The 19,072-nt window shown below is 38.0% G+C and overlaps 1 protein-coding gene across 4 annotated transcripts in view; it reads right to left on the bottom strand.

Moving 5' to 3' along the window:
• Positions 1-19,072, bottom strand: part of YLPM1 (YLP motif containing 1) — a 67,362-nt gene that overhangs the window by 44,963 nt on the left and 3,327 nt on the right. For all 4 annotated transcript variants that reach the window (XM_007117108.4, XM_028496201.2, XM_007117109.4 and 1 more), the window contains exons 2-4: positions 11,881-12,117; positions 10,753-10,932; positions 8,411-9,405 (exon numbers count right to left, since the gene is read on the bottom strand). In XM_007117108.4, the coding sequence (XP_007117170.2) occupies positions 8,411-9,405; positions 10,753-10,932; positions 11,881-12,117 (1,412 nt within the window). The remainder of the gene's footprint in view (positions 1-8,410; positions 9,406-10,752; positions 10,933-11,880; positions 12,118-19,072) is intronic.

Below are 19,072 nucleotides of genomic sequence, written 5' to 3'. Positions count from 1 at the left end.
CTAAATACAATCACACAAAAACACAAGCATTGTACATTGGTTAGATGAAAAGAAAAAAAGACAAATATCTGGTGTTTAAATATTTTGAAAATTTTTGCTTGTACAGTTAGGTATTTCATAAAGTTCTAAAAAATAAAAACCCTAAAACTAGGTATGAAACCATTAGAACCAGGTATAAAAATTTCAAAACTTGATACAAAAAATATACTCCAAATTGGGTACAAAAACTTAAGAGGGATGCAGAAATACAAATACCCTTAAACAAGATAATGTCTGATTATCACAATATATAAACACACTCACATCAGCAGACCACGGTAATTACAAGATTTTAAATTCTGGAATCAAATTCCTGCCCTTTTAGTTTTCATGTGAAATAATGCCATTTTCTAATATGTATAACCAAGATCCTAAAATCAAAATTCCAAAGAGAAATAATCACTATAAACAGGAAAAGCCATGGCAAATGGAAGCATTAAGAAAAATTATGGTGTTCATAGTCCCTTGTTAAACCTAGTAAGACAGCTACCGAATGGAAGAGGTCACAATTCCAATCCTAAAACGAAACAAAAATAGGTATAACTGATCAGAAGCCTTGATATTATTAAAATGTCAGTTCTTCCTCAACATGGTCAATAGAGTCTATGCAATGTTCAGCAAAATTCTAGCGGTTTTTTGAAAACTGACAAGCTGCTTCTAAGCATTATATGGGAAACACAAAGGACCAAGAATGGTCAAGACAATCTAGATCAGGGGTCAGCAAACTACTGTCCAGGGTCAAACCCAGTTAACACTGATTTTTAAAATATTTTTATAGGTTAAAAAAAGAAAGAAAGAAAAAAAGGAAGAAGAAAAATATTTGACAGAGACCAAACATGGCCCACAAAGCCTAAAAATATTTACCATTCAGCCCTTCAAAGAAAATCCCTGATCTAGAAACATAGAATTGGAGGACTTACACTAAGAGATATCAAGATTTATTATGAAGCTACAGTAATTAAAACTATTTGACACTGGTGCAAGGATAGACAAATAAACCAAAGTAAGAAAGTCCACAGACAAATCCACATATATAGTCACTTGATTTATGATGGAGACACCGTAAAGTAGTAAGAAAAGGATGACTTTTTCAATAAATGGTACTGGGGTCAACTTGATAGCCACATGGAAAACAATGAACCTTCCCGTACCTCATACTATACATTAACAAAAAAAATCAATTCTATATGGATTGTTGATTTTAAAATAGAAAGGTGAAACAATACAAGAAAACAAATACAATAATGTATTTATGGCCTTGGAGTAAGCAAAGATTTCTTAAACAGGACATGAAAAGGCACTAACCATAAAGAAAAGATCAATAAATTAGACTACTAAATTTAAAAAATCAAGAATTTCTATTAATCAAAAGATACCATTAACCCTTGGGGTTCATTTGGGTTCACTGGATTCAACTGCAGTTTTTGAGTTTTTTAAAAACAGTTCTATTCGTAAGGATTGATACTTCATGACTTTTTTTTTTTCCCTACAGGCTTCCCTAAGAACAAAGAGAAAATTTACTTTTTGAAAAATAGAATGAAGTTTACATTATCTTGCAATTACCATATAGGTCCACTGAATTCTTTCATAAACCTAAGATACATTATGGGATCTTCTTTCTATATGTTGAAACATTTTGTGATCTTCTTATCCTAGAATTCATTATTACTCATCATTCCTTATCAATTATCCCCAACTATGCTAAAGATCAAAATACGAAGACAACAGAAGAATGATGGAATTGTAAAATAAGCTGTCACCCCTCCTTGCATTGCCCAAAATATTGCAGTCTGCTTTTAGGCTTCATTGAGCACAATCGAGAATTCAGAAATTTTCATTTCCTGACAAAGAAAAGTGACAGAAAGTTGTGTCAAAATTATTAGATGGGCCTTCCCTGGTGGCGCAGTGGTTAAGAATCCACCCACCAACGCAGGGAACACAGGTTCAAGCCCTGGTCCGGGAAGATCCCACATGCTGTGGAGCAACTAAACCCGTGCGCCACAACTACTGAGCCCACGAGCCACAACTACTGAAGCCCGCGTGTCTAAAGCCCATGCTCCATAACAAGAGAAGCCACCACAATGAGAAGCCCGCGCACTGCAATGAAGAGTAGCCCCCGCTCGAAAGCCTGCGCACAGCAACGAAGACCCAACACAGCCAAAAATAAAATAAATGAAATAAATTTATTTTAAAAAATTATTAAATGAATCAAAAGATAAATGCAGAGAGAGCTACACTCTAGGTCCTAATAAAGATGTGAAATTAATCATACAAGCAAAATCTCTGACTATGAGTCCTCGGATGACAATATCCTAGATGAATATTCTCAAACTCAAGATAGGATGAGTGAACAATATATTTCTAAGGACAGAAAGGAAACGTGGTATCGTCATCCAGTTAGTTATTAAACAGGAAAGACTTCATCACATATTTTTGGCAAGAAGCTGGACCATTCTGCTTTGCTAAAAGAATATGTGACAGAATTATTTCATCTTCTGTAATGTTTGTGTGTCAAAATTTACTTGATGCGAAGAGTTTTACTCTTTTAAAATTTGTAGGGGCTTCCCTGGTGGTGCAGTGGTTAAGAATCCTCCTGCCAATGCAGGGGACATGGGTTTGAGCCCTGGTCCGGGAAGATCCCACATGCCGCGGAGCAACTAAGCCCGTGCGCCACAACTACTGAGCCTGCGCTCTAGAGCCCGTAAGCCACAACTACTGAGCACGCGTGCCACAGCTAGTGAAGCCCACATGCCTAGAGCCCATGCTCCTCAACAAGAGAAGCCACCGCAACGAGAAGCCCGCGCAACTCAACGAAGAGTAGCCCCGCTCGCTGCAACTAGAGAAAGCCTGCACGCAGCAACGAAGACCCAACGCAGACAAAAATAAATAAATAAATAAATAAATTTTTAACTAAAATTTCTAGTAAGTTGTTTTCATTACGCCTTTATTCCTACTTCTGTACGTTATTTGTAAAATTACTTTTAAATTAAAAAAAATTAAAAGGTTCCAGGACTTCCCTGGTGGTCCGGTGGGTAAGACTCCACATTCCCAATGCAGGGGGCCCGGGTTCAATCCTGGGTTGGGAAACTAGATCCCGCAGGCATGCCGCAACTAAGAGTTCGCATGCCGTAACTAAGAGTCCACAACTGCAACTAAGAAGCCTGCATGCCGCAACTAACAGTCAGCATGCTGCAACTAAAGACTGCGCATGCCGCAACTAAAACCTGGCACAGACAAAATATAAATAAATAAATAATAAATAAATAAATATTTTTTAAAAATATGGTCCATGGTTCCAATGGACCATCTAGATGGTAAAGTGAGACTACTTTTTTAGTATACTGAAGGATAAGAATGCAAAAAGTGCTGCAGAGTGAGAAATAGTCAAGACAATCTAGACATATGAACTGATATATAGTATATATAAAGGACTCCTACAAACCAATAAGAAAAAAACATAACCCAACAGAAAAACAGAGAAAAGACTTGAATCAGCATTTCATAAAATAGGAAATCCAACTGAACGAAAATCAAATGGAATGGAAGTCAATCTCATTCATCATCAGGGAAATATAAATTAAAGCCATATTACAATACCACTAGATATCCACCAAGATTGCTAAAATTTTAAAGTTTAGGGGCTTCCCTGGTGGTGCAGTGGTTGAGAGTCCGCCTGCCGATGCAGGGGACGCGGGTTCGTGCCCCGGTCCGGGAGGAGCCCACATGCCGCGGAGCAGCTGGGCCCGTGAGCCACGGCCGCTGAGCCTGCGCGTCCGGAGCCTGTGCTCCGCAACGGGAGAGGCCACAACAGTGAGAGGCCCGCGTACCGCAAAAAATAAATAAATAAATAAATAAAAATAAAGTTTAATAACACCAAGTACTAATGAGGATACAAAAAAACTGGAATACAGAAACACTGGTGGTGAGAATGTAAACTGACACAACCACTTTGGAAAACAGTTTGACAAAATCTATCAAAGCAGAACATATCTGTACTCTTATGACCAAGCAATTCCCATCCTTGGCATATATCTAAACAAAATTAAATACAAACACACACACACACACACACACACACACACACACACACACCCCTAAATGGACATATATAGCACCAAAGACACAAAGCAGTGTTTTTCATAATAACCACCAAAAACTTAAATGACCATCAATATTAGAATGGATAAAGATTGTGGTATATTCATACAATAAAATACTGTAAAGAAATGAGAATGAGACAAACTACAGCTACACACAACATGGATGAATCTCACAGTAACATAATGTCAAGTAAAAGATGCCAGACTCAAAAGAGTACATATAGCATGAGTCCATTTACATAAAGTTCAAAAATAGGCAAAACTAATCTATTGTGTAAAAAGTCGGAATAGTGGTTATTTTGGGGATGAGGAAAATGGGAGGGGCATGAGTGGGACTTCTCAGACACTGTTAATTTCTATTTATTAATCTGAGTCGCGATAACACAGATGTGTATGTGAAAATTTACTAAGCTGTACACAAAGTTGGAATACGGTTATTTTGGGGATGAGGAAAATGGGAGGGGCATGAGTGGGACTTCTCAGACACTGTTAATTTCTATTTATTAATCTGAGTCGCGATAACACAGATGTGTATGTGAAAATTTACTAAGCTGTACACTTATGATTGTGCACATCTCTGTATGTTCCTCTTCAATAAGTAAGTTTTTTTTTGTTTTTGTTTTTGTTTTAGTAAGTTTCATTATTGAAAATAAAAGATTCTTGGAAACCAACATCCACTAACATGACAGTTTATTGGAGCTGTGGTACTCTTCTACAAGACTTGATGAATCCAATGATACATACACATATAAACAGTTTCAAAAAGCTGCCCCAGATGCTCAACAATGTGGTATGCTATTTACATGTGATGCATTTATGTCACTTGACTTTTTGTAAACCTTCAGTTTTTAGAAAGCAGCCTGAATCTGGATTTTTCAAAAAACTCAAAGTAATTTCCAGTACTTTATTTAACAGTGCATAATTGGTATATCAGTTAACTGTGTTCTCAGTTCTTGTGTTTCTACCCAGCTTTGTTTAAGAAACAACACACACAAAAACTAGAGTGGCTTACCGTATGTTATATATATATAGCAAACTCTGAATTCAACTAATAGAGGAAATTCACAAGTTTTCTTAATAGTGTGGATTATTCTTACCTCAGTCTCTTTTACTCACTGACTGGCTTCCCACTGATCTTTTTTTCTCCCACGTAACAAGGTTAAAAAAACAACAACCACCACCATGTCTGGGCAACAGTCACAAACTATACTTTACATGGGCTAAGTGAACAAAAGAAGAAGGGTAATAGAAATGGCAATGACACAGCTAGATGGGGGAAAGGTTTTTAAAAAAAGGTAGGAAAAAAAAACAACAAGGTAGAAATGTGAGCAGGATACAATTCAAGGACAAAATATGCCATCCTTATCAAAGCTGCAGGTGGAAAAAGCCAGGAAGGGATATCTCATATCTAAAAACAGTGTAATGTCCATTCATGAAGATTCAGCAGACTAGAATGCAGGCCCAAACCTAACTAGATGAAATGTAAAGTCTTAGGAAAAAAAAAAACACAAGACGAAAAACTGTACAAGTTCAGGGTAACAGAGAACTGGCTTAATAACAGTAAGGTGAAAAAGACCTGGCTGGTCAAATTGATGTTAAGCTCAACATGAGTCAACACTGTGAGAGTACTGACCAAAAAAAAAAAAAAAAGCAATTTGTTCAGCTATATAAGTACATTTTTATAACAAAGTTAGTAATAGGCCTATGGTCTTCTCCATCTGAAGTAAGTGTTCATTCTGAAGAAGACTGACAAACCAAAGGCCCTTCAAAGGACAGTGAACAGGGACTTCCCTGGTGGTCCAGCAGTTAAAACTCCACACTCCCAATGCAGGGGACCCAGGTTCGATCCCTGGTCAGAGGGCTAGATACCACATGCCACAACTAAAAAGATCCCGCACACCACAACGAAGATCCTGAGTGCTGCAACTAAGACCCAGCGCAGCCAAATAATCAATCAATAAATTTTTTTTTAAAAGGACAGTGAACAATATAGCAGGAGAAAGCTAGCACCAATGTTAATATGAAAAGAACTTCAGTTTATGTGACGGCACAGCAGAATGGTTAAGGTGGGTGGAGGGAGACAAGAGGATGGTCTTTAAACAACGGCAGGAATACACTGTAGAAGAGCGACAGGATAAATCATTATGTGTTGCACCACACAGGCAGATCTAGAATCAACAGGCAGAAGTCAAGATAACACATTTATGTTCAATGTAAGAAATACAATTTCTGTAAAACTGTCAGCACCTCGTAGGGCAGTGTTCCTTATCACAGTGCCAATGCTCAAGCAGAGCTCATCAGCTGCTTGTCACAGGAAGCACGGTGGACTTAAGAGTGGGTCAGAAGGCCCTGGATTCTAACCCCATCTCGACCATTTATTTGCTGTGTCATCCGGGGCAATTTATTTATAACCTCTCCAAATCTCAGCTCCCTTTATCCATTTACTTCATGAGATCACCGAGAGGAATAAATGAGATAATATGTGCAAGACATAGGATGACAAAATGCAACACAAAGGTGAGTTGCTATATAGAGGGAAAGTTGCACTAGGTAACTGCTAAGATCCTCCTAGCACTGAAATTATTAACTGTACCCTGAGGCAAAAGAAAAAAAGTTAAAGTAGGTCCTAAATTTACAAAGTCAAGATTTGGTAGGCAAAAGAGAGAAAACATTATTATGACAGAAAAAAGGGAGCAGGAAATCTATGTTTTATGAGGTTATAAGAACGTACTTCTCATATAGCAAATCAGTTACCGTATCTAAAAGGTAATGCTCAATCCAGGAGATAAGTAGGAATTCAAATCAAGATGAAACACATGCCAAATAAATCAGGACTACAAATGCACTTGTAATCACTGACAGGATGAACATCACTGAATCACGGCATTAAACACAGTGCTTAACTAGTGCTCTTGCTCTGGGGACCCTCTGGACTCAGCTCCCACTATGTGGACTTAGGCTCTACTCTCCCACCTACATGATTCTGAGCAAGTTACCCAATCCTCTCAGCCCCAGTTTGTAAAGGGTAAATGTACGGTATGAAACTGCCAAGTTCACAGGCTGTCGAGAAGACTCCATGGGATAATGTATGTAAAGCTTCTGACAAGGCTTCTGGTACTCAGCGGAATTCACGTTAGTTGCCTTTAATTAGCTTTCATTTTTGGATGGAGTTCTGTTTTCTGAATATAAACTTGGAGAACAAATAAAAAATATATTTTGTTTTCAAATATTGAAATTAGGTTTAAATTTAAAATGATGATGTAAATCCATCAACACTGAGATGGAAAACTAACCAATGCTGACAAGTGGAAAAACCAAGTTACAAAATAATACACTTAGTATGCTTCAATTTTTTATGACATATGTTTTAAAAATTATTACCTCCAGATAGTAGAATTAGGTGACTTTTACATTTTTTCAATACTTTCCTGTCCTGTCTAAATTTTGTATAAGGAGTATTTCCAGTACAATTTCCAACTGGAAAAAAATCTGACTGAAAATGTTTTTCTATAAGAAAATTATCATTTAGGCCAACTTGGGGAAAAAATATTTTTACAAACTTGGAAAAATAAATTTAACACCTTTTAAAGGTAAAAGAAAAAATTTAGAAACTACTAGCAAATGTTTTGTGTGCTTTTCTAAATAAAAATGTGGTTCAAACAAAAGAAAAACATCTCCTAAACTGAGGAAAATATAAAGGATAAAAGTTCCATGGGGTAGGGATTGTGTCTGTTATCTTACATTCACTGCTGGAAGCACAAATATTAATAAATATTTGCTGAACAAATGGATAAAATAAAAGTCCTATTTACCCTTACACTAAATTTCATTACCTTATTTCACTAGATGCTTATTCATTTTTATCTCCAACAGCTGGCATATCATGTCACAGAAAGAAGTTACCAATCGAGTTATTTGTTACATAAACAAAAAGCAAAAAAGATCAATAAATTTAATAAAAATTGCTTTTGAAGCTGACAGTCACTAAGGAATTGATAAGCATTACTCTAAACCACTACATTCATCCTGGACTAAAATCGCCACATACAGGATAAAAGCAATGACATCAAAGAAAGGGGGGCATGTTGCCATTTCTAGATTTCATTATGTCATGTCTAATAAATGAACAACACTAACATTGTTAACTGTAAACCAGGAATGTATATAAAAGTACAAAGAGAACGTAAAAGCCTACTCAGCCTGTATCAGCAAAGCAGCAAAACCGCCACACCCCCAATACCCACCCGCTCCCAAAAAAAAGGCAGACCTACCTTGGGCCTCTTGGACCTTCCAAGTAACTGCTTCTAGGAGGATCTGGAAGCAATCCACCTGACCTCCCTGGCATGTCCTTGACTGCAGTGATTGGCTGAGATGGACCAGCTGAAGACTCCCCAAGTCCTTGCTCAGATGAGAATGAACTGTACGGCAGAGCAGACTTGCTCAGCGGAGCTTTAGAATTCACTTGTTCAGATGGGCCAATGGCTGATTGCAATGGAGGATGGTAAGTTGAGGGTGGGGCTGAACCAAAAGACACAGGAGTGGGAAGCAGTGCTGGTCTAGGTTTCTCTGGAACTTGTGAGTTCTGAGAACTGGAGGCTGGTGGAACTGGGGCTGTTGTTAACTGAGGAGGTATCCCTTGTGGAACTCCAGGGGGAGGTATTCCTGGAGGAGGTGTGGCTGAAGATAATGGGGGGAGGGGCATAACAGGTGGAGGCGCTGTTGAAGAGAGAGACGGTGGGGGAAGAACTGGTGGCGGCCCTGCAGAAGAGAGGGAAGGCGGGGGTAGAACTGGTGGTGGCCCTGCAGAAGAGAGAGATGGAGGCATCACAGGTGGGGGCACAGAGGTTGGTAGAGAAGGTGGCATCACAGGTGGGGGCATGCCAGGTGGTGGCACTGAAGCAGGCAGGGCAGGGGGCATCACTGGTGGTGGCAATGATGGAGGCAATACCGGAGGAGGCATGGTTGGTAGAGGTGGAGGCATTTGAGAATATGGGACAAAAGGTGGCGGCATGGACATGTTCCCCATATACTGGTTCTTCATGTTCTGAAATGAATTGACTTTCTCCTGGAGATAGGTCTGGGTGGCTTTCATATGTCCCTGCCATGTTTTCCACTGCTTCTCATACTCCTGAAGCTGATCTTTATGAGGATAGGAATGAAGCTGTTCCTCCCACAGCTGAAACTCTCGCTCCCATTCTTGGTAGAGATGTTGAAACTGCTGCTGCTGCATCTCATAATGCCGCATCTGCAAATCTACAGACATGGTCTACAAATAAAGGGATAAAAATTATTTCAAGACATTCATATAAGAAAATTAATCATAAGTTAAAATATTAATGAATCAAGGGCATTTGCAGCCTTAGGAAATTAGAACACAAGACTTTGGGAGGCTAAGGATAAGCTTGTCAAATCCTTTCCATGATGATCATTCGCCTTTCTCCCTTTGACTTATTTGTATGTTATCAGTGAGTTGGAAAAAATCTACCGAACACTAAAGCAAATACCTATCTCAGCAATAAGTATTTTTCAAGTTTTTATTACTACTATGGGTCATTTTAAGTATTACTATTGAAAATGATCTGTTATAGACATAAGTTTATACCTCACAGATACAAGACAAACAAGTATCTAAGTCACTTCATCTTTTGTGGTGCATTTCCTTAGGTTTTTTGTGGTGGTTGCTTTGATCTTGCTGGTGGATTTCTGCTTGTAACTGCAGTGCTTTTCAGGCAAAAATACAGGTTAACTTGAAGCGACATAAGAAGCCCTGGTTCTTCTTCTTTTTTTTTTTGGCCACTCTGCACGGCTTACAGGACCTTAGTTCCCCGACCAGGGATTGAACCCCGCGCCCTCGGCAATGAAAGCACAGAGTCCTAACCACTGGACCACCAGGGAATTCCCTTTTTTTAAAAAAAAAAAATTGAAGTATAGTTGATTTACAATATTGTGTTAGTTTCAGTTGTACAGCAAAAAAAAAAAAAAAAAAATATATATATATATATATATACACACACACATTCTTTTTTTGGGGGGCGTAGGAGTTTATTTATTTATTTATTTGTTTATTTATTTATTTATTTTTGCTGTGTTGGGTCTTCGTTTCTGTGCGCAACCACTGTGCCACCAGGGAAGCCCACACACACGTTCTTTTTCCGATTCTTTTCCATTATAGGTTATTACAAGAGAGTGAATATAACTCCCTGTGCTATACAGTTAAGTCCTTGTTGTTTATCTATTTTATATATAGTGTGTGTATCTGTTAACCCCAAACTCCTAATTTATCCCTCCCCCTGCTTTCCCCTTTGATAACCATAAGTTTGTTTCTATGTCTGTAAGTCTGTAAGAAGCCCTGGTTCTTAAATCCCTTAGCAACAGTACTCTAACATCTGCCTGGGTTAACATGATCAGAAGATTCCACTATACCTGCCCTTCCCCAAGAGCATTTTCATACCACATTTCCCAAGCCCCCAGTAATGTGACAAATAACTACTTGGGCACTCCAGGGGAAACATCTGATATCTTTCCTTCTTCATACTTAAATCTCTTTCATGAGAAACAAATCCCTTTAACATCCTGGGGCAATTTCCCATGCGGCAACTGAGGAAGCACTCACCTGTATATGTGGTGGATGCTGTATAATCTGCTGGTACTGTTGTAGGATCTGCTGTAACTGAGTATGCTTCTGCATTATTCCCTGATACTGGAAGCCAACTCGATGCTGCTGGTGCTGCTGCCAGTGTGCTGCTGCAGCCTGCAACTGTTTTAACCTGGCGTCTTCTTCTGGGTCCTCAGACTAAAGATAAAAGAGAGGGTACAGTTTTTTTCTAAGTCATAAACAGCAACCAAACTAATAAGAAACCTGAATATTTTATAAAGTATTGTGTTCTAACAGTATTGTGTTATAAAGTCCAGAATCCCTGCAACTCTGAGAAAAGCTATTCTATCTTTAGATAAAATACCTAGTTCTATCTATACTGTGATCATGGATACTAATACAAAGGAATTTATAAATCCCACGGTCTTTATGAGAATAATCACCTCACTGTTCCTAAATAGGATAACCATTTCCCCAGCAGAAAGTCAATCCACAGTTACTATCCTTTTCACTATATGAGAAATCTCTTTTTCACCTGAGTCACTTCTCACCAGCTGACTACAGTGTAATCATCATGTTTCATTAATGTTTCCACATAAGGCTCTTGGGAGAACAACGACCTCTGGACCAATGTGAGAACTTTCCATGTGCCAGTCAGTATGCTAAGCGACAAGGATTATCACATTTAATGCTTTAATAGCTCAATAAGAAAGCTACTATTTGAATATGCCCATTTTGTAGATGAGGAAAGTGAAGCATAGAATGGTTAACTAACTTGCTCAGAGTCACCACCAGCAAGAAGCAATGCCTGGACTACAGCCCAGGCAGTTTGACAATAAAAGTTGAATCTCTTAATTATTGCCCTGTGCTGCCAATATGAAAACACCCACCCTTGCATCCCTTTAGTGCTTAGAGACACTCAGTTCAGAAGACTGTCTAATTCTTCACTCTCACTTAAACGACGAAAAAATGCCTTTTCTAAACCCGATATGGCATACAACTGACTATTGCACAAATGAAATTTTACATGCACTTAAAAAAAAACATGAAAATATATATCCATTTATAACAAAGGTACATATATATATGAATCAGAAAAAAAATGGAACAACTTAATAAATACCAAGTAATTAATTTCATGGTTACCTGGGGTTCCTCAGGTGGGAGAGGAGGTGGTACGTCCTCATTAGGGGGTGGTAATGGGGGCTCCTCCGATGGAGGGGGTTCTGATACTTGGCTGGTGGCAGGTACAGTAACTTCTTCCTTTACTGGCTCAGCTGCATCCTTTGCTACAACAGGACCTTTTTTGTGTCCCGGCAAATGCACTTTTGTTCTCTGCTGCAAACTAAGCAGGTGCTGTCGATACCAATACTGCTGCTGTTCCTACAACAGAAACCATTTTTAAGTCAGAAAGAGAAAAACAAATATCGTATATTAACGCATATATGTGGAACCTAGAAAAATGGTACAGATGAACCGGTTTGCAGGGCAGAAACAGAGACACAGATGTAGAGAATAAACGTATGGACACCAAGGGGGGAAAGTGGCAGGGGGTGGGGGTGGGGGTGGGGGTGTGATGAATTGGGAGATTGGGATTGACATGTATACACTGATGTGTATAAAATGGATGACTAATAAGAACCTGCTGTATAAAAAAATAAAATTAAATTTAAAAACTTTTTTAAAAAAGGAATTTTAATTGACAATCCTGTATATCTGCAACTTGGTTTTGACAGGGAGCTACATTTGTACCTGTGTTCATGTATTTATACATAAGAAAAGGCAAACCTGAACTGAGAAAAGGCAAATAAATAAACAAGATCTTTCAATTCCTCCCCCAAATTTATATATTTAAGTTAAGCCATACATGTTAATTCAACATACTTCTCTATTCTCATTAAAAAAACATGCTTTTGGAGGTGAGAGTAGGCTTTCTGATAAAAGATCAGAGTAAATCTTTTCAGTATTCATAGCTATTGTTTTTAACTTGCCTTTAGTTGGTTCAGTTTTATCCACAGGGGTCTCGTGATTAATGAATATAATAAATAGTCCTATCTCTTCTCTCTGTCTTCCCTTCTGCAGTGTCCTTCCCTCTTTTAAACACCTGCTGTATCATTAATCTTGCCATACCCAGGTATATATACATAAATGAAAATATATTGTGTTTTAGAGTGCCTTCTATTCATTTTAAAAGTTTCATTTCGTCTTCCAAGTTATATTGTAAATCTGATTTTCTGGAAGCTTATTTTGTGCTTCCACTTTCTAAAAATTACCACAATAATAAGTTTAATGTGGAAAAAAATTAGAAGATACAGCCTATCCCGATTATTCGTGGATTCTGTATTTGTGAATTTGCCAACTTGCTAAAATTTATTTCTAACTACAAAATCAACAATCAGGGAACTTTCACAGTCATTTGTGGACACGCGTAGATGGGCAAAAAATTAGTTATCTGACTTGCACGTTCCTGTCTGAGGCAGAACACGGCCATGCTCTGCCTTTTTGTTTAGCTCTTATATTGTAAATAAGTGTTCTTTTCAAGGTCTATTTAGGGCCACATTTTTCACATTTCTGTACTTTTTGGTTGAAGATTTTGCTGTTTAAAATGGCCCCCAAGCATTGTGCTGAAGTGCTGTCTAGTATTCCTAAGAGCGAGAACGCTATGATGTGCCTTAAGAAGAAAATACTTGTGTTGGATAAGCTTCTTTCAGGCATGTGTTACAGTGCTGTTGGCTGTGAGTTCAATGTTAATGAATCAACAATATACATTAAATAAGTTGTTTTTAAACAGAAACACATATAAAACAAGGTTATGTACTGATTGGTTGAAGAAAATGTGACCAAAGGCCCACAGGAACCTAACCCTGCACTTCCCCTAGGAGCAATCGTTCAGTATTCATTAATTCAGTGTTCTTGACAACTTTATAAAATATAAATAACTCAAATAAAGAGACTCGACTACAAATAAGCAATAATTAAAATCAATTTTAAAAAAAATCTCACCGCTCAGAAATAACTACAGGATCTTCATTATCCCAGGGTTCACTATATAATTTCCCATGGTTACAAGGTGGCATAAGGAAAAAAAAGTTGTCATAACACTAAAATATTCACTAATGAACTGCCCTATATACGTCTATAATTAACAACAGCATATAAACAAAAACAAAAACAGTAGCATACATTTCTACTACAATTATAAAGATGCAGGATCTAGCAGAAGTACTACCAGTTAACAACCAAAAAGAATTTTTATAATAGGAACTGCAAAAGAGAATGACATGAATGTCAAATGCTGAAAAACAGCCCCTGGAAAAATGTATAAATCCGTAAAATATTTTTTCAACATATTCAAAAACGAAATAAATGATAATATAATGTTGTCACACAATTTTGTCACAAAAATTATAGTACAGAAACCTGATCTACAATTTATTCTTTATGAACTCTAAGACTCAGCTGTTCTTTATGAGTTTTGAGCTTTATTTTTCAAGATTGTGTCCCAAATTAATTTTTTTTACTTTTTTTTTTTTTTTTTTTTCTGCGCCACCAGGGAAGCCCAATTTTTTTACTTTTTACAATAAACTGTTGGCCCTTGTGTTAAATGGATTCATTTTACTTGCATTCACTGAGATTCATTATCTCTGGATAACCAGGATTTCCTATATTGTTACTATTTTACTGTATATCCTCTCCAATTTTCCACATGCAAATATACATGATACTCTTTTCTCATGAAACATACTGTCTTGTTATCTGTTTTTTCATTCGCAGAATGTAACTGTCTTGGGAGAGAGGTGTTTAATGCTTTTCTCATATCCTGTCTGGTGCTTAAGCATAGTGCTGGAACACACAGTAGAATGTCAATAAATAGTAGCTGATCAGCTAAAGACTTCCCTTCTAGGCTACTAATTTCTATGGCCTGAAACTTGCTACATCCCTTTGGAAGAGTAAATTCCATCTCACTAACTCCATCCTGAAGTTTGGGTCATGACTGGGTTTTTCTCTTTTTAATTATCATACACATAATCATCAGTTCCTGAAATATAATTACTTTTACTATTCAACATGAAAAAAAAAAAAAGAAAAAAAACCAACACACTGTTCATGATAGTCAACAATTATGTGGTATTAAAACATTTTCAACTTTCTTCCATTATTGTATGAAAATACTGAAAACAGCAACAGGCTTGTTTTTTAGCTTAAAAAATTAATAAACTCTTTCAAGTAGAAGTTAAAAGTTTCCTTTTTTTTAAGTTACTTTGAATGCATCACCAAAAGATACAAAGATGCAAACTATCTTTCATAAACTAGAAGCCAGTAGCTATAGATAGGAAGATTATTCAGGTAGATTCTTTATCAATTTATACCCACCTTATTCTCATGCTTTCTATCTTTGTCTTAGACCTAGTCTAAGGATAAGAACCTTGTTGGGAGCTCAAGTACTTGCTGATTTACTAACAGTATGCACCGTAGATCAATTTCTATTTAATATGAACCCAATGAGCAGAAACCAGATCTAATTCAATCCTAGGACGAGGCTTTGGCACATTTTTAAAGCTCTGCAAATGAATAATGATGAAATCATTCAGAAATGTCCTCAGTGACCCCAGAGAAGGTTGCTTTATCTCTATTTTAAAAAGGAATAAAACCTGCCTGGACTTGCTAATGAATCTGAAATAGTAGCCAGTTCTTCTGAATGTCCCATTATATCAGACAACTCCATCTCATATGGGATGTTAGTTCACAGGTAGAGGAAAATCACAGTAAATGTCACTTTCAAAAAGAGACTGAATAGAGTTAAAAAGTAAGGATGTATTTGTCATAAATACCATTACCTAAAAAGATGCTAATTAATTCAGCAAGTATTTACTGACCACTTGCTACCAGTACAGTAAGGAACTAGGTACTAAATGATTCTCCAAGTAGGGAAATATAAAGAAGGAGGGACAGGGAGAGAGAGAGAGAGGATGAATGAATGAATGGATGAATGAATGAATGAACACGTGTCTATGTGTGTGATGTTTTAAAGATTAATTTTGAAAGGTTGCCTTTCCTGTCCAGGTTGATTAGGATAAATGCCTGTAACATTAAATGTTCAATGTCATATCCTAAAGCAAGTGGGATGGGGAGGGGGGACTTGGTAAAATAATGAAATGGATTTCCATTTTTAAAATTTATTTAAAATATATTTATTTTCAACATTTTTGAAATTCACACTCTATTCCAGGAATTAAGGTCCCATCTTAAAAAAAAAGACTCCTTTACTGTGCCTCTTCCTCCAGCTCCTGCCCACATTCTCTCTCTCTCTCTCTCTCTCTCTCTCTCCTTCAGTCAAACTTCTTGAAAGAGTTGTCTATACTCACCATCCCCATTTCCTCACCTTCCATCACTCCTCAAATCAATGCAATATGGCTTCAGTCACTATGAAACTGCTCCTGCCAAGGTCAACAATAATCTACATGTCAGTAAATGCAAAAGATAACTCACAGTCTTCATCTTGCTTGACCTCTCAGCAGTAACACAGCTGGCTACTCCCTCCTCCTAGAAGCAGTCTTCCCTTCACTTCTGTGGCACTGCACTGTCCTGATTTTCCATCTACCTATTTGGCCTTTCTTCCCATTGGTTCCCTTAGGTACTGTGGTTCTGCAGGGCTAGGCTCAATGTCCTTTAAACTTTATTCTTACTCTACACACACTCCTCAGGAGACCTCATCTATTTCTGTGCCTTCAAATACCATTTTTATGCTGATGACTCACAAGTCTATGTCTCCCAGATCTCACTTCTAGACTCCAGACCTAAATCTAACTTCTAACTGGACATCTCCATTTGGAATCTTATGTCTCAGGGATCTTAAACTCAGTAAGTCTAAAACTTAACTCATCATTTTCCCTTCATCCCCAGACCTGTTCTTCCCCCTCCTGTAGGTTATTAGTATATGGAACCACCATCCACCCAGTTTCCTATCCCAGAAACCCAGGAATCGTCCTTGATGCCTCCCTCTCCACTACTACTCAATCTCCAATTGGATTCTAGCACCAAAATATTTCTCCAGGTCTTCCCTGGTGGCACAGTGGTTGAGAGTCCACCTGCCGATACAGGGGACACGGGTTCGTGCCCCGGTCCGGGAAGATTCCACATGCCGCGGAGCGGCTGGGCCCATGAGCCATGGCCGCTGAGCCTGCGCGTCCAGAGCTTGTGCTCCGCAACAGGAGAGGCCACAACAGTGAGAGGCCCGCGTACCGCAAAAAAAAAAAAAAAAAAAATTTCTCCAGTCTTTCCACTTCTCTCCATCTCCCTCCATCACCATCCAAGTCCAAGCCACTATTAACTCTTGCCTGGATCACTCTATTCATTATTCTCTCTAAATCACTCTTGCTCCTTTCAATTCCACTCTACCCAAAGCAGTATGAACTTTCAAAAAAGCCAATCTGTCACATTTGCCTATATAAAATCCTTCAATGGCTTCCTACTGCCCTTAGGATAAAGTCCTCATAGGTCCTCCCTGGCCTGGTTTGTACCTTCAGTAAGCCCTACTGAACTTAATTCTTTTAACTCTTATCTGGTTATTTCCTACCCATTCTTCAGGTTTCATTAAATATTACTTGCAAAGGGAGGTCTCTTCAATTAGGTTAGAGCTCCCAGCTATATTCAATCATTTGAAAAATATTTATTCTTCACCTACTATGTGCTAGACCCTGAGCAAGGCCCTGTGAATACAATGGTGAGCTTAAAAAAGCTCACCTTTTCCTAATCCTTATGGAATGGTCTAGTGATATTTTCTATTTTATAATTCCACAGCACTTTACACGTCTTCAATTACTTTTTAAATGTCTTTTCCCCACATTGGAACAAGTGAATGAGGGCAGGTACCTTGTCTATTTTGTTCACCATTTCATCTCCAGTACTAAGCACAGTTCTTGGCACACAGTTCTTACGCAATATATATTTGAGTATTAAATAGTGACTAAAAACTCTAATCAAAGTCAACAGCTTTACCTAAATAAGTTTTAAGAATAAAAGAATAAATCACAGTTCATTAAAAAAAAGACCAGTATGCATTTTACCTAGCCAGTCCTTTAAACACATAGAAAAGTTAATTCTTCAAAAAAGACACATTCCATTATATCACCACTTTACTCTGAAAACTAGAAATTAAATGGAAGAATATCAAGCACTTATCCTGTCTTTTCTATGCTAACTGTATTTCCAATCAAACAGCCCTAGTTCATGAGCGAAAGTTTTTCTTTACAGAATTCCCTATGGTAAATATAGAAGAAACAGCAGAAAAAAAATCACCATATTGCAACCTCTAACAAAGAAATAATTTACTCAAGCAAAGACCATCAATGGATGAACCACTAGATGAAATATAAGATGCAAGACTGATGGGAAGCTTTACAGCGGAGAAACCAGTCACCCCCCTTGATCAATCTTGGCACCACTAACTATGAGACAACCAGGCACTGAGTGACTCCTGATGGGATGTAAATGAATTACACAGCACTACCTAGGTTACGAAGTACACTTGCCAAAAGAAAAGTGAACTTAAATCTAAGAAGGTTGCACAGTTAATGCCTAGTTTACAAAAAACATGCGAGAGAGAGGAACAAGTCAAATGACACCAATGGGAAAGCAGACAAATCCAGGATGTGGGACATTCTACAGGATAACTAACACAGATTTTTCATCAAGCTCAATGGCAAGGGTAGAGAAACAGAATAAGAGAGACTGACCTAAATCAGGCATTCTCAAGTGAGAGTGATTTTGCCCCCGAGGGGATATTTGGCAATATCTGGAAACATTTCTGGTAGTCACAACTGGGGGCTGCTACTGGCATCTAGCAGGTAGAGGCCAGAGATGCTGCTAAACATCCTACAATGCACAAGACAGCCCCACAACAGAATTATTCTGCCCCAAAATGTCTATATTGAACCCCAATTTGAACAAACCATCAAAACTTTATTAAGTCCATGGGGGAATTTTAACACGGATAATATCAAGGAATTATTTTTATTAGTATGATGAAACAACAGGGGAAATCCGAACAGTTCTGGTATTAGATGATAGAAACTTGTTAATTTTGTTAGGTGTTATAACGTGTTTACCTTAGAAAAAGTCCTTTAAAAAAATGTCTAAGAATGTAGGAATGAAATGATGTGAGATCTAAGATTCATTTAAAAATATTTCAGCAAGAACAACAGTAAAGGGCTTCCCTGGTGGCGCAGTGGCTGAGAATCCGCCTGCCGATGCAGGGGACACGGGTTCATGCCCCGGTCCGGGAAGATCCCACATGCCGCAGAGCGGCTGGGCCCGTGAGCCATGGCCGCTGAGCCTG

Source organism: Physeter macrocephalus, chromosome 11 (assembly GCF_002837175.3).
Source record: "Physeter macrocephalus isolate SW-GA chromosome 11, ASM283717v5, whole genome shotgun sequence".
Classification (NCBI taxonomy): Eukaryota; Metazoa; Chordata; class Mammalia; order Artiodactyla; family Physeteridae; genus Physeter; species Physeter macrocephalus.
The sequence above is the reverse complement of the archived record's forward strand: the minus strand, read 5'-3'. Positions and strand labels throughout refer to the sequence as shown.